This window comes from Triticum aestivum, chromosome 1A (genome assembly GCF_018294505.1).
Source record: "Triticum aestivum cultivar Chinese Spring chromosome 1A, IWGSC CS RefSeq v2.1, whole genome shotgun sequence".
Lineage (NCBI taxonomy): Eukaryota > Viridiplantae > Streptophyta > Magnoliopsida > Poales > Poaceae > Triticum > Triticum aestivum.
Genome location: NC_057794.1, coordinates 514,342,989 through 514,357,056, shown reverse-complemented (window position 1 = coordinate 514,357,056; position 14,068 = coordinate 514,342,989). Strand labels below are relative to the sequence as shown.

At 44.4% G+C, this 14,068-nt stretch overlaps 2 protein-coding genes across 4 annotated transcripts in view; one reads left to right on the top strand and one right to left on the bottom strand.

Annotated features, from left to right (window-relative positions):
* Nucleotides 1–9,251: 9,251 nt before the first annotated feature.
* Nucleotides 9,252–11,383, bottom strand: LOC123061569 (pentatricopeptide repeat-containing protein At5g08510). The gene has a single exon (XM_044484733.1). The coding sequence runs from the start codon at nt 11,380–11,382 to the stop codon at nt 9,799–9,801; it is 1,584 nt and encodes a 527-aa protein (XP_044340668.1). The 5' UTR covers nt 11,383; the 3' UTR covers nt 9,252–9,798.
* Nucleotides 11,384–11,464: 81 nt separating this feature from the next.
* The window catches only part of LOC123061550 (acylamino-acid-releasing enzyme 1), a 9,049-nt gene continuing 6,445 nt past the window's right edge, over nt 11,465–14,068 (top strand). The window contains exons 1-6 of one of the 3 annotated variants that reach the window (XM_044484708.1): nt 11,465–11,662; nt 12,229–12,404; nt 12,502–12,814; nt 12,917–13,138; nt 13,227–13,451; nt 13,786–13,860. In XM_044484708.1, the coding sequence (XP_044340643.1) occupies nt 11,511–11,662; nt 12,229–12,404; nt 12,502–12,814; nt 12,917–13,138; nt 13,227–13,451; nt 13,786–13,860 (1,163 nt within the window). In that variant the 5' untranslated portion in view covers nt 11,465–11,510. Of the gene's footprint in view, nt 11,705–12,192; nt 12,405–12,501; nt 12,815–12,916; nt 13,139–13,226; nt 13,452–13,785; nt 13,861–14,068 lie in introns of all 3 variants that reach the window. The other 2 variants (XM_044484723.1, XM_044484716.1) reach the window with 2 other exon arrangements.

The window sequence follows — 14,068 nt, the reverse complement described above, 5'->3', positions numbered from 1 at the left end:
CTCATAATCTCCGGCGGCAGCGGTTTGCTTTATGTGATATATGGAGTTTCAGATATAGGTTGCGACTCAGATCTTGCAATGGAAATCAAAATTCAGAACAAGTACGAACTGGGCAAACTGGAGCGATTGAGAAGGTATACCTCCTTGTCCACCCAGGCGCCTAAGGATCGTCCTTCCCTGTCGGCGTCTCTGAAGGTGCCACCGTCAGGGCGACGGCTTCGCAAGTACTGTTCAGATTGGCATCCACTGTGAGTGCGGCATCCCCAGCGTCGCCCATGCTGGACTCTGATCGGGCGCGGATAAGAACTTCAGCGCCTTCGTCATATTCCACGGAGTTGTCGTGGGATAGATCCATCGGCGGAAATCTACCAAAAAACAAAGCGACTATTGGATGTCTTCCTGTACGGCGCCACCGGCAACTTGGACGGAAAGGCAAAAGAAAAGTGAAGGGAACATACATGTCAACGGGATCCGATAGGAACTCGAAGCCATTGCTTTCCTCCTCCACCATCGCCATGCCCGCGAGCTCGGGAGCTTGTGCAGCGAATCAAGGGATATGGTTTCTTTTCTTTTTCTTGCCGTAAAGCCGAGTTAAGTCGGAGGTCCCACTGGTGGGGCAGGGGCAGCTGGGGGGTAATTTTCCGTTAGAGGCAAATTGGATGACGTTACAGGTTAACGGGTTAAGTATCGTGTTGTTGCCGGTTAGGCTAGTCATAGTGAGGAGTAACTTTGACTAGTGTCATGCATATGACACTAGTCTTTGTTACTATCTTCATATTGCAAAGTAGCATACAATTAGGGCTCATTCGGTTTGGAGGAAATCAAAACGTAGGAATTAGAAGTAGTATAGGAATTTGATAGGATGGCACTTGCCATCCTAAGGAATTGATTTGCCTCGTTCCTACGTGTAAAAGAGCTTTGAGTAGATGTGTAGTTTCCTACAAAAACACAGGAAATGAGTAATATTCCTACGAAATTCCTGTACACATTTCCTACAAACCGAATGCATATATAGGAAAATTTCCTCTGGAATGCTTGTTCCCATGTTTTTCCTACAAAAATCCTTCAAACCGAATGAGGCCTTAGTATTATAGATGATAGCATTTATTACATCATAGACTCATTTAGCTTTGGGTTGCGTTATGTTACAGTAACATATGTTACTCCAAAAACCTCTTTTCATTAACTCTATGCCACGTAAACAAACCTGTCTTGGAATGTGCTATGTTACTTGCTAAGTTACTCTCACTATGACCAACATTATGTACCAATGGAACATCAGGAGGCCACCGTCGGAGTTACCGGCCCTAAGACGGGCCTGTTTCCGTATATGACTGTTGTCATCTATGGTCGTATCCCCCGCACTGCCACTGCCAGTGGAGGCAATCGTCGCGTCCACGCATCAATCTCCAGTTCGCCAGCACTAACGGGAGCAGGCGAGGACGAGCGCTCTATCGCCGCACTCCCAAAATACATCTCAACATCATGCAGTTTATCATTTTCTTTTCGAGGATCCAACGTGCAGTTTATCCATGTGAGTTTTTTTTTTAGATTCATCAATCAATGAGCGATAAAATGGAAGTCTATTCTGAGGCGCAGCTGGACCGGGCCTGGCCCAGGTAGCATTTGGTCCGGAAAAGATTGGACTGGAGATCCCGACTCGGTCTGGACTATGGTTCGCGTCTTGCTTTATTTAGATCCAGATCGAGACGACACCCCCAGACTCAGACGGCGCATCTTACCCCACAATCGTTCGGCGGCGAGGAATCAGGCGATCCCACCCATGGCCGATAAGAAGGGTTCCACTAGTAGGCAGCGACGAGCAACCGGCGAGGCGACCGGCGGTTTTTCGCTGAGGCCGTGCACCACCACCAAACAACATATGGCGGCGGCGACCGGCGGAAAGGGCGATCTTTCGCTCAGGCCGTGCACCTCTATAAAGCATCATATTGTGGTGGAGGACGCGGCGGCTGACGCGCCGGAGGATGAGGTGACCGGCGGGAAAGTTCCGCTGAAGGCATGCCCCGCCAAAAGGAAGTCGGCCGGGGTATGCGAGGCGTTGAACATGTTCCCGGCGCAGGCGGCGGCGTCCTCGGGGCGGCGGAGGGCTGTCGATTGGGCGGGCCGACCCACCCTGGCGGTCGACCTAGTAGAAGACGAAGCAGAGCTGCGGCGGAGAATCAAAGCAACCCTGCTAACCTTCCCGGAGTCGAAGGCGTTGACTGCACAGCAGATGGAATTGGCAATTGACAGGATCGTGGAGGAGTCCAAGCCCGAGGCGGCTTCCGTCGCCGCCCCAGGCATGGTTCGGATGAGTGACTTCGACATACGCTTCTTCTTGTCCCTCCCGATGGTCCCCACCGTCGACGAAATCCTGGGCGTCGACGCCGGCGGGGTGTTCCCTCCAGGGTGGATCCATGAAAGGAAGAAGTTCCTTGATGAGCATTGTCAGGTCAAGAACAGGAAGGATGGAGACAAAGTCGGGCTGATGGACAAGATCCGCGTCGATTTGCTCACCAGGGGCTACGTCGAGGTCCAGAAAGAATATGTGGAGTTGGGCTCTGATGATGAGGAGGACTCGGACGATGATGATTGTCCCTATGAACCATATGATGAGAACAACCCTGGAGGTGTGGTCCTGCTGATCTGAGATTGAAGCAATCCAAGTATTCTGCACAAAGTGGTAGAATTGCATCCAAGAAGTTCGTCAACATCCAAGTATTCTACACAAAGTGGTAGAATTGCATCCAAGCAGTTCGTCAACATCCAAGTATCTACACAAAGTGGTAGAACTGCATCCAAGAAGTTTGTAGACTATCTGATCAGTTTAAGTTGCAACTCTAATCTAGCAGTGCCCTGTGTATTTTTTACAATTTCAGTTTGGCCGATGTCTGCATCATGTGTTGTTGCTTAGCAAATGTAGATTCATGAAGGTGGCATATCAGTCCACAGCTTATGTAGTCCTAACTCAAGTCGATAGAACAAAGTTTGAACATATGTTTATTATTTTTCACTGATTAATAATTTTATCCTCTTTCCTAAATAGAATTGCCTCCCAGCACTGATTTTTCCTACAGTCTGGGGAGCCATGTCATCTGCTGGCTGCAGCATTGCAGCCCCCTTCAAGTGTACCCCCAAATTAAATCTTTTTAGTTTTTACCGATGCCCTTCAACCTGTACTTCCTCACAACACGGTGAAAAAAGCGCAACTTTGACCCCAGTCGGGTTATTACTTCATTTTTGAATCATTTTTGTTACAGAAATTCGAAAACTATTAGAGCCCCAAACTGAAATTTGCACAACTATCAGCGTGTCGTTGCCACCTCAATTGTTTTCGTAGCGGCTAGCAACCCATAGTTGGGCAGCAACGATTAGTAGTTTGGCTGAGACAGGAGTATTAAATCGAATTTCATCTCTGACTTTGTCTTTGAGGCCACAAGATGACAATCGAATCCTTCATGTTGCTGCTGCTTTTGGGTCTGTCCTCAACCTCGAGGAAGAGCCCCATGTTGTTCTTACCGATGCCGAGACCTCACCATATGGTGCATCTTTGGGTAAGCAGTTCTTGTTTGAGGCTTGCTTCTGCCGGAGCTAGACCGTTTATAGAATCAGAAATGGCTGTGCTGTTGTAATAGCTGGAATCCAGTATGACGAGGCGTTCACGGAAAGCAAGCTTATAGGCGCAGGCGCAGGCGCAGGACCAGCGCCGTACGATCTAGTGATTAGGAGCCACATGATTTCCTCTTCCTTCTTTGGACGTCTCTCTTCTATTTGAAAAAAAAATCCCCAGGCGCCGCCATGGACGACGAGGCGCGGGTCTCGAAGCACCTCCTCGCGCGTCTTCCCTGCCGTTGCCCTCGCCGCGGGTCGCCGCCATCGCCTCCTGGGTTTCTCTCCAGCAAACATGCGCCCGCGGTTGCAGTTCCTGTGGCGACGATTGCAGCTCCGGTGAGCAGGTCCGCGTATGTGGTGGTGCCGGTCGCCGGTAACAGCACGACCCATGCAACAACTGGACATGCACGCTGGGCACCCAGGCAGACATCGCCTGTTTGAATGGACGTAGCAAAAAAGCATCACCGGTCGTAACAAAAATGACAGACGGTTGCAGCAAATCGTGGTCACCGCCGTCGCAAGGTCGTAGCCCGCCTTGCTGGATGTAGCAAAAAACTTCGCCGGTGGTAGCAAAATCAAACTACGGTTGAATCTTTATTATCTATGATTGAAGCTTTTTCCGTGGTAGGTTGCAGCAAAAAATGACGTGGTTGTAGCTCGCGGTCCAGCGGTTGTAGCATCATCATCGCCGGGCGTCGTTCTGGTTGCAGCTTCTATCAAAACGATTATAGCATTTGTTGGCATCGGTTGCAAGCTTCATCGACCCATGGTTGTAGCATTCATCGCCGCCGTGCAAAAAGAAAGTCGCCATGAACGGTCGCTTGAAGCAAAAAATGTATACGGTTGCAACAAAAAAAGACCTGTGCGTAAGCGGGATCCAGCTTCTTCTGCCCAAGGTTGCAGCTCTGCTGGGCACGGTTCCAGCTCTATCATACACTGGTTGAAGCTCGAGAAGTCGATGGTTGCAGCAAAAAGGACGTCTAGTGCGTCAATGGGCTCCTAATTATTTTGGCACACGGTTGCAGCTCTGCAGGGTGTGGTTCCAGCTCCGCTACGTACCAGTTGGCAGTTGCAGCATCTTGCCATGGCGTAGAGACGGGGTGTGTGTGATAGCGTGGTGGTCGCCTCCTGTGCTCGTGCGGAGAAAAAACAAGGAAGGGGCGGGAGGAAGAAAAGAGCCACAGAGAAAAAAAAGAAAGGGAGGTGGTGGGCCAGGCACACATGGGTTACGTGGGGTGACTAGTCAAACCTGTGCGGGAGCAAACTCGGTCCGCTGAATTGTGCGCTATCGCACGGCAAGCGAGCGACCGGCGCAGTTTTCGGTCGGCGCACTGTTGTTTAACATTTCCCTTTCGGTAATCCAACTTGGTTACGGTTTGCAAACAAACTCGGGGCATGATCAGCCTTACTCAAATGAGTTCTCAACAAACATGATATCCTAGCAGGGGTAGTTTCTATAGAATGCATATACAGTATAATTCTCATAAATGAATGAGAGTTAAATACATTAAAGGTGTATCAACTTGTCTTTTACGATCAGTTTAATGTCTAAAGTTACAAAATACGTAAAACTGATGCTTGAATTTGTCCGGCCACACCTTTCTTCCTATAATTGAAAAGAAAAGCTGCTCCGTCAGCTTTCGTCAAAAAAAAAAATTATCCGCCCGTGCAAATACGGTTACGGTGCCTCCATTCGTATCCAGACATACGTCCAGCCAGCATGGTGTACAAACGTGACAGTGGCTAAGAGGCGCCGGGTGGCCCGCGCATGAATATGTTTTAAAAAAACCTCATTTTTATTTACTCAATATAAAAGCCATCAAATACACTGTGTGATAGCAAGAAATAACATGAAAAAAAACTCCATAACAACGGCACGATCTGGCCAGACGGCCGAACTATGCTTCAAATTCAACTCCTACCTAGAAAGCTATACAATCCATGTAGCGCTCTGCATTTTTTTATTTTTTTTCCAAGTTCCTATTTAGTTTTATAATGCTATACAACTCCCATATGAAAAATACAATTATCAATATGCTATTATTTTATATTTTAAATATTTTTTCATTTTCATTATTGTACTTCGAAGAGGGAGACATGAACTTAATTTATGTGGATTTAAATATTTTAACCTATATTAGGAATTATTGTCTACATTTAAGAATAAAAAATGTCAACTGTGTTTGTATAAATGTAAGGATAATTTACACAATAAATTTTTCACACGCGTTGAAATCTTTTAAAAATACATGTTGTAAACTTTTTTAACGCATGACAAACATTTTTCAAAAATGCCTTATAATTTTCTAATACATGTGAAACATTTTCCAAAAACATGTTGACATTTTTCAAATGCACTAACACTTTCTTGAAGTTAATGGCAGTTGTATTTTGTTCTTATAATTTTCTTTTAAAATGGTAAAAATAATATGAAAAATAATAACAAAAGAACTTGAATTTTTTTGAGAGGTACATATCAACCAAAGCACGGTGGCCACCGAGCATGTTTTTTCTTAAATTTTTTGAAACTAGCACTTCAAAGTTTCATACAAATTTTAAAAATTTCACAAAAAATGTATGCAGGTGCTCTAGGTGACTTCGAAGTTTTTTTTTTGAAATTTTGTTATATTATACCCTGCAAAAAAGAAGAAAACAAATCAGGCAAAAAAGCTGATTTTTGCATTTATTTTACCTTTTTGTATCTCTCACAAACAAATACAGATTTTGATAAAAAAATCACATGGATATATTCACTTCTATGTGTTCATGTACAAAAAATGTCCGGAGTTTTTTAGCTGTAGAAATCCGTTTATTTGACTTTCAGAAAAAGAGCACAATGTGTCGGTGCTTCAAAATTACATTTTGCATTGCAACGCAATATATAAAGTTGACCTAGTCTATATCTACTAGCCACAGTATAGCCTGGTGGACAGCCTGTGCGTGCAACACAATATGTCAATTTGTGAGGCTTTTATATGTGATTAAATAGGGGTTTTCTAAAAAAAATCTCATGTCTGGGTGGGCCACCGGCATGTGGGCACGCCACGCAGGCTGGACGTACGTCTGGATACGAATGAAGGCATCGTATTTGCATAGTCAGATAAGTTCAAGCACCAGTTCCATGTATTTTACAACTTTAAGCACTAAACTGATCGCGCAAGACAAGTTGAGGTACCTTCACCGTATTTAACTAAATGAATAAATCTTGCTACTTGTTTTTAATTACAGCTTAATTATATCAAAACTCCTGCTTAATTATACAACCTTACTTATATCTGTTCGGTGTTTCTCTGCTATGAAATTCCTGCTTAATTCCTGCTGCCCTTGATTTGACTTTTATTACTACTTGTTATTGTTTCTTTGGCAAGCGTGCGTCATCCTGCAATTGACCGGTTATTTATATTATTTTTCTTGGAGGCGCGTCTAAATGTGTGCCCTATTGCTATCCACAAGAAGCACCAAGACAAGGCGATAACGTACAAAGGCAACCACCAAAACATTTTGATGGCATTAAACACTTTTTAACTATCAAATACTTTTAAAAATTCTATAAAGATTTTTCAAAATGTTACCAATACTATTTTTAAATGCATGCACATTTTTTTCTTTGTATGAAACATTTTCTCTATATTATTCGGAAAAACAATTACATTGTAGAAATATTAAAAAAATCATGTAACATTTCTGAAATGCTTGAACATTTTGTAGAGGTCACCAACTTTTTTAAAAGTTACAAGAACAAATATTTTGCGCAACTTTAACATTTTTTCAAAGACGTGATTAACAATTTTTTTTAAAATTTTAATTAATTAATTTTCACAGTAAATGTATTTTAGTAAAATATGAAATAAAACCAACAGAATAAATAAATGAAGTAAAGCAAATTGGGGTGGCCCAATACAGTAGTTCCTTCGGCGAGTAGCTACCCGGTTTGCTGAAAGCGAGACATAGCCGTGCAAGACCTCCTAATCAGCGCTTCCGGCGCCAAATCAACGCATAACGCTAAAACGGTCATCGCGCAAGTTGTGGCCCATTTGTGGCTGGCTTGCTCACTCTTAGGGTAGACATGTCCTTTCGCTTGCTCGCTGACTGCCCAAACGTGCGTGCGCTCGCTTTGTTTTGTTTTGCTCGCCTTTCTTTTTCATATTGCTCTGTTATAAAGAAGAGAAATAGTTATTGGTTTTCAAATTAAAAAACATCTACAAATTTGAAAAGGGTTCACTAATTTGAAAAGGTTCACCAATTTGCAAAAGATTACGAATATAACAAGATTATTAATCTGAAAAATCATCAAATTGAAATAAGTTTGCAATTTTGAATTGTTTTTACGAAATTTAAAGAGAGTTCATGAATTTAACATATTTTTTTATTTTTAAAAGTACTATTAAAAGAAGTAAAACAAAGCAAATGAAAAACAAATAATAGGAATGAAAACAAAATATGAAAATGACCATAAGCTTCCCAAAATCATTCGGAAGAAACAAATCAAAACTCAATTAGAAAAAATTTAAAAGAAGAAGAAAAAGCCTAAAAATAAAAAGTAAAATAGAAACCGACCAACAAAACCAAAGTAAAAATAGAGGGAAACCAGCCAAAATAACCTCAGGGAATTTTATTCAAATTCGTTGGGAGTAGCTAAAAAGGGCCGACCCATTTAATTCACTGTACAGTAACGTTGGAAGTGGGCGTGCACTATCTACCGAAACCCACGTTTTTTTTAGGAAGTAATCGGCGCTAGAAGAGTAAATAGATAATGGCAGGCCGCGCCCATTATGTATCGCCTGAACTGATTCCTAATAAGTCTCGCCTACAGTACGACGCTATTTGGCCGGCCCAATACTATAGCTGCGCGCTAGTTGTTCTTTCTGTGACTTTTTATCGGTATTTTCACTGTTTTGCATCAGCGTTCTTTTCCTTTTCTTTATTTCTTCATTTCTTTCTTTGTCTTTCACATTGTAAATTTTTTCGTATATATAACATTTTTCATACATGTTTAAACTTTTTCAAATACATGATCAACATTTTCTCAAATATATGTTTTGGTGTCTACTTTTCTTACACATATTACATTTTCTGTGTATATCTAAATCTTCTATATATATGAAACATTGTTTCTGTATTATGTGAATATTTTTTAAATGCATGATTAACATTTTGTTTCCAACACATGCTTTGAACATTGTCTTCAAATATGTGTTAATTGTTTTTCCAAACACACATTGAAACATTTTTTAGTGATTGAAATATATTTTCAAACCATGCTAGCAATTTTTGCGTTGTACAATTTCTTTTTAAATGTCACAAACATATTTGTTGAATTGCGTGAACATTTTTTTAATGTAACTTACATTTTGTTAATGGTACGAAACATTTTATTAAAATTACATGAACATTCTTTTACATTGTATAAATATTTTCTAAAATGCCACATAGATTAGTTTACACGCATAAACATTTTTAAATGTGACAAATATTATTCTGAAAGCTATCAACATTATTTAAAAAATCACGAACAGAGGAGGGGGCGCAGAGGGCAAATTGCATAGGCGCACACGTGCCACATCACGATTGGACAAAATATCTGACTGTTTGATAGATGACAATATGCTAGCTGCCAGCAATGCAAAGAATCCATATAATTCGTCAGTATCCACTAGACAGTATTATTTTTTCCATCAACAAACTTTTCCGGTTCATAGCAAATAATTCCTGCGACTAGGATTGTGGCGCCCTCTCCATCTCGATAACCATGACACACTAAGTCATGAGTGTGCGTCGCGATATACAGTTAGGTTGTGTTTGGTTTGATGACAGGGATGATTGGTTGGCGATATCCACTGACAATACCACGGCTTGGCTGATGCAAGAACATTGGTGCAAGAATGTAGGATATTCAACTCCGCTTCCAGGCTTCCAGCTCAGGCATTCTTAGCTTAACAACGGGATTCTGAATTGAAGTGCACAATGGCCACAACAGCTTCAACATTTACTCGGTGCTGGCAGCTTATTAACTTCATGAGTTCTTCGCATTATGACCAACTGAAATTTTTTTCTTAGGCCCTCCTCTGTATGCTGGCTCACAAAGGAAAGAGCTCAGCACCACCATACTGAAAGGCTCAATAAATCATTAAATTTTCACCCTTAGCTCCACCTGCAAAAAATCCCAGCACAAGAGCTTTGCGTGCCTCAACCTGTATGTGACTGCGCCTCAACACACTCCAGCACAGTACAAATCTCAGCATGCAGAGGATGCTGGCTGCCACCGGCCACAAACTCATGCACCTCACCGTCAAGCTCGACCGAGCTGCACCCTGGAGTTTTCTTCATCCGCAGGCTGTTCATTTCCCTCCTCTCCCTGGCGAGGCCGCTCCAGTTCTGGGCTTTTGCGTACATGCTGGACATCATCACCCTTGCCCAAGGGTCATCCGGATCCAACCTGGTAACTTCCGCCGCCGCAATCTCGCCAAGCTCCAAGCTGCCATGGACTTTGCATGCGCTCAGGAAGGCTCCCCATATCACCATGTTAGGTTTCATTGGCATTGTCTTTATCATCCTATATGCCTCTGCCAATCGCCTGACGCGGCCGAGAAGATCGACCATGCAGCCATAGTGTTCAATCTTGGGTGTGATTCCATATTTCTCCTGCATGGAGTAGAAGTAGTCAAGGCCTTGGTCCACTAGTCCTCCATGTGCACACGCATTCAGGACCCCGACGAGAGTAACATCATCAGGGCGCATACCACCATCTTGCATCATGTGAAACATCCGCAAGGCATCAGCGGCACGACCATGCATCGCTAGTCCACAAATCACTGTTGTCCATGAGTAGAGGTCCCTCTTCCCAGGTGCCTTCTCAAACACCTGCAAGGCCGTGTCAATGCTTCCACATTTGGCGTACATGTCTATCAAGCATCTATCCAGTGTGCCATTGTGATTCATCCGATTCTTGTCAATATACGCATGGACCCAAATCCCAGTCTCCAAACACCCTGCAGCTCCACATGCACCAAGGACAGTGGACATTGTAGGCCCATTCGGGTGCACCGGGCATGAGGACGGAGACACCATCTGGCGGAACAAGCCTAGCGCCTCCCTGCACCGGCCGACCAGGCAATACCCTGCTATCACCGTGTTCCACGACACCACATCCCTCCTCGGCATGGCAAGAAAGAGCTGGTACGCAGCCTCCACATGTCTATTCCTGACATACTGATGCACCATGGTGTTCCAGGCGACGGCACTCTTCGCCGGCATGTCGTCGAACACCCTCCTGGAGACCGCGAGCTCCTCGCGCTCCCCGTAGACTCTCACAAGCTGGGTAGAGACGAACATGTCCGGCTCGATGCCGCTGACGACGACGAAAGCATGGACCATCCTTCCCGCGGCCAGCGTGCGAGAGTGGCACGCGGCCAGCGCGACGGCCAGGGCAACGTTGTCCGGGGCGAGGCCGTCCGCGAGCATGCCCCGGAACACCCGGAGGGCCTGGGCCGGCTGCCCGGTCGCCGCGTGCGCCCGCGCCATGGCGGTGCGCGCGACGAGGCCCTGGTCGGGCATTTCATCGAACAGAGCCCGCGCGTGGGCCGGGCGGCCGAGCGCGGCGTAAGCCGTGAGCAGGGCCGTGGGGAGGTGCGCCCCGGCGTGGAGGAGCCCCGGCTTGAGGAGGAGGCAGTGGATGGCGGCGGCCGACAGGAGCGCCCCCGGCGCCGCCGGCGAGAGCGACTTGATGAGGCGGAGGAGCGAGCTGGAGGACAGGGCAAGCGGGTGCATCATCTGACTGACTGGGCCCACGGCGCGCGAGCCCCGTAACCGTAACTTACCGTAACACGTTGAGGGGGCAAATCGTAAATGATGAAACACACCGGGGTGTAATCGGATAAACAAAATAGCAGCCAGACGATATGCCAAATCCAACCACTACAATGCTGGTCGCCGTAGTATCCTCGGGAATCCGCGGCTCCTACTCCTCCTGCCCCGTCGCCACCGCCGCGAATCTATTCCGCTGTGCCTCCTCATCTGCTCGTGCTCGTGCTCCGGCCTGTTTGCGGCGCAGGTGACTCCCAGAATCTTCTTTCGGGAGGGGGGTCAGGGTGAGGTGCGTTCTTGGATTTTTGTTCTTCTTCTTGTGCTGTCTTGGATGCACTTCAGAAGGATGCGTTCTTGGATTGCTGCTGTCTGTTTGCAGTCTGATGTACATATAGATAGTTCTTGTTTCTGCTGATACCCATGATTCTGTCAAACTATAGGGGCACCGCAGTCCTCAACTTGCTCCAGTTAGTGTTAATTCTTGTGTAGATCTTTGCCTCCGGTTCAGAAACAAAATATGCTAGTACTGTATATTATTAGAATTAGAACAGAAGCAATAGGGTCCTGAACCAATGAATCCTTTTGGCCGATAAAAAGCAAGACCTGCCTGCGAGTTCGATTTTTTTGTTTTTGTTTTTGACTGACAGTCCATGCCTTGGACATGAACTGTGCATGTAGTAGAGATGCTAATTTTTTGAGTTGACTGATAGTGACCCACTCAGGATCTCAGTCTGCCTCATCGTCTTATTCCTACTCGGTTCACTTTGGGTTCTGCAGCCAGTTCCATCTGGTTTAATCGCTTTCACTACACAGCTACAGCAAGACATCTTGGCGTTCAAAAGCCATGGCTTCTGCCCATCCCTCGCAAGGATTGCCTTCAGGGATGGACCCTTCTATGGTGGATGAGTACGCTTCCCAGTCCAAGCTGTTGCAAGAATTTGTCAAGATACCCAGCATTGGCAAGGCTTGGGTCTTCACTTCCAAAGATGGTATGGACGGTTACTGTTGTATGTATATCCACTTATCTTATCCACTTCTTGTCAACTTCAAATTTCTCACTCTTCTTTTTGGTTGTTTAATTTTAAGAAAACGCATCCAGGGCAATGGTTTCTGTTAGCCAGTCGGATCTTTTGGCCAACAAAAAGAGGAGTTTCCTTCTAAATACTCACATCTCAAAAGGTTCCTCAAAGTCGGCGAGTTTCCAGTGGTCTCCCTTCCCGGTTGAAATGAGCGGGGTGTCAGCAGTCGTTCCATCACCGTCCGGAGAAAAGCTTCTGCTAGTACGGAATGCTGAGGATGATGACTCCCCTACAAAATTAGAGATTTGGGGGCCCTGTCAGTTGGAGAACGAAATACATGTTGCACGATCTGTTCATGGGTCGCTGTACGCTGATGGATGGTAAATTTCATCTTTCTTTTGTTTTTCCTTTTTGCGACATCGTGCATTTCTTCATTTTGCTTTTGTAACTCTGATATGCGCTTTGCATTGCTATAAATGTAGGTTTGAAGGGATTTCATGGAACCAGGAAGAGACCCTTATAGCTTATGTTGCTGAGGAGCCTCCCCAACCAAAGCCAGAGTTCAATGATTCAGGTTACAGGAAGGAAGGTTCATCTCAAAAGGACTACAGGAGCTGGAAGGGACAAGGGGATACAGAAGATAACTGGGGAGAAACCTATAGTAACAAAAGGATACCTGCTTTGTTCGTCGCTAACATCACTAGGTATGCTTCTGGCTGACGTGAAAATATAAATTCGAGAAAGTTTACAATATACTGTATTGTGGTGTTCTGAGGAAACTTTCCGCTGCAGTGGTGAAGTACGAGCATTGAAGGGTATACCTAGATCATTAAGTGCTGGCCAGGTGATTTGGGCTCCATCATCTTCATATAGTTTGGTTTTTGTGGCATGGTCAGATGATAATGGTTTCCAAGAGACACCAAGGAAACTTGGCATCAAATACTGCTATAACAGACCTTGTGCTCTGTATGCTGCTGCTGATCCTTTCAAGGAAGAAGCTGACAAACCATCAATTGAGTGAGCATATCTGTCCTTGGTAACATTAATTATTCATTTTTCTGTTCTTACCCGTTGCCAGATGCACATTTTTTATACATTTGAAGAATTCATGTTGATTTTTGATGTTTTTTATTTCCTATTTTACCTTAAAGACTTGCATCAAATATATGTTGAAAGATCTTTTCTGTACAAGATAACAAGACTGGTCACATATTTTTTTACTTCCTCATCATCCTAGTTGTAGGAAAGACTATGCTATATGCAGCATGGCTCTCTAAGCACAGATCATTTTTTCATTTTTCCATAGAAAGGTTATTTTATTTTCTGATTACCTGTTTCTATTTTGTAACAGCTCCAATAAGGGTGATACTGCAGCTCTGGTCAAGTTAACAGCAGACTTGAGTAGTGCTTTTTTCCCACGGTTCAGGTAGGATGACTTCCATTGTTCAATGGTGTTAATTTATGTCACAAGGATCAACTAGATGTATTGGAAGTAACAACAGATCCACTGCTGCATATTTTAAATTTTGCTAGATTTTCCTCTTTATTTTCTCTTTTGCGTTAAGATTCTTTAGGCCAGCATTTTTTGATCATCATAACATGGATAAACACCGTGTAAAGGAGAACCGAATGAC

What these genes read in the sequence shown, in the direction of transcription:
- LOC123061569 (XM_044484733.1), bottom strand. Translation starts at nt 11,382, where the DNA reads ATGATGCACCCGCTTGCCCTGTCCTCCAGCTCGCTCCTCCGCCTCATC.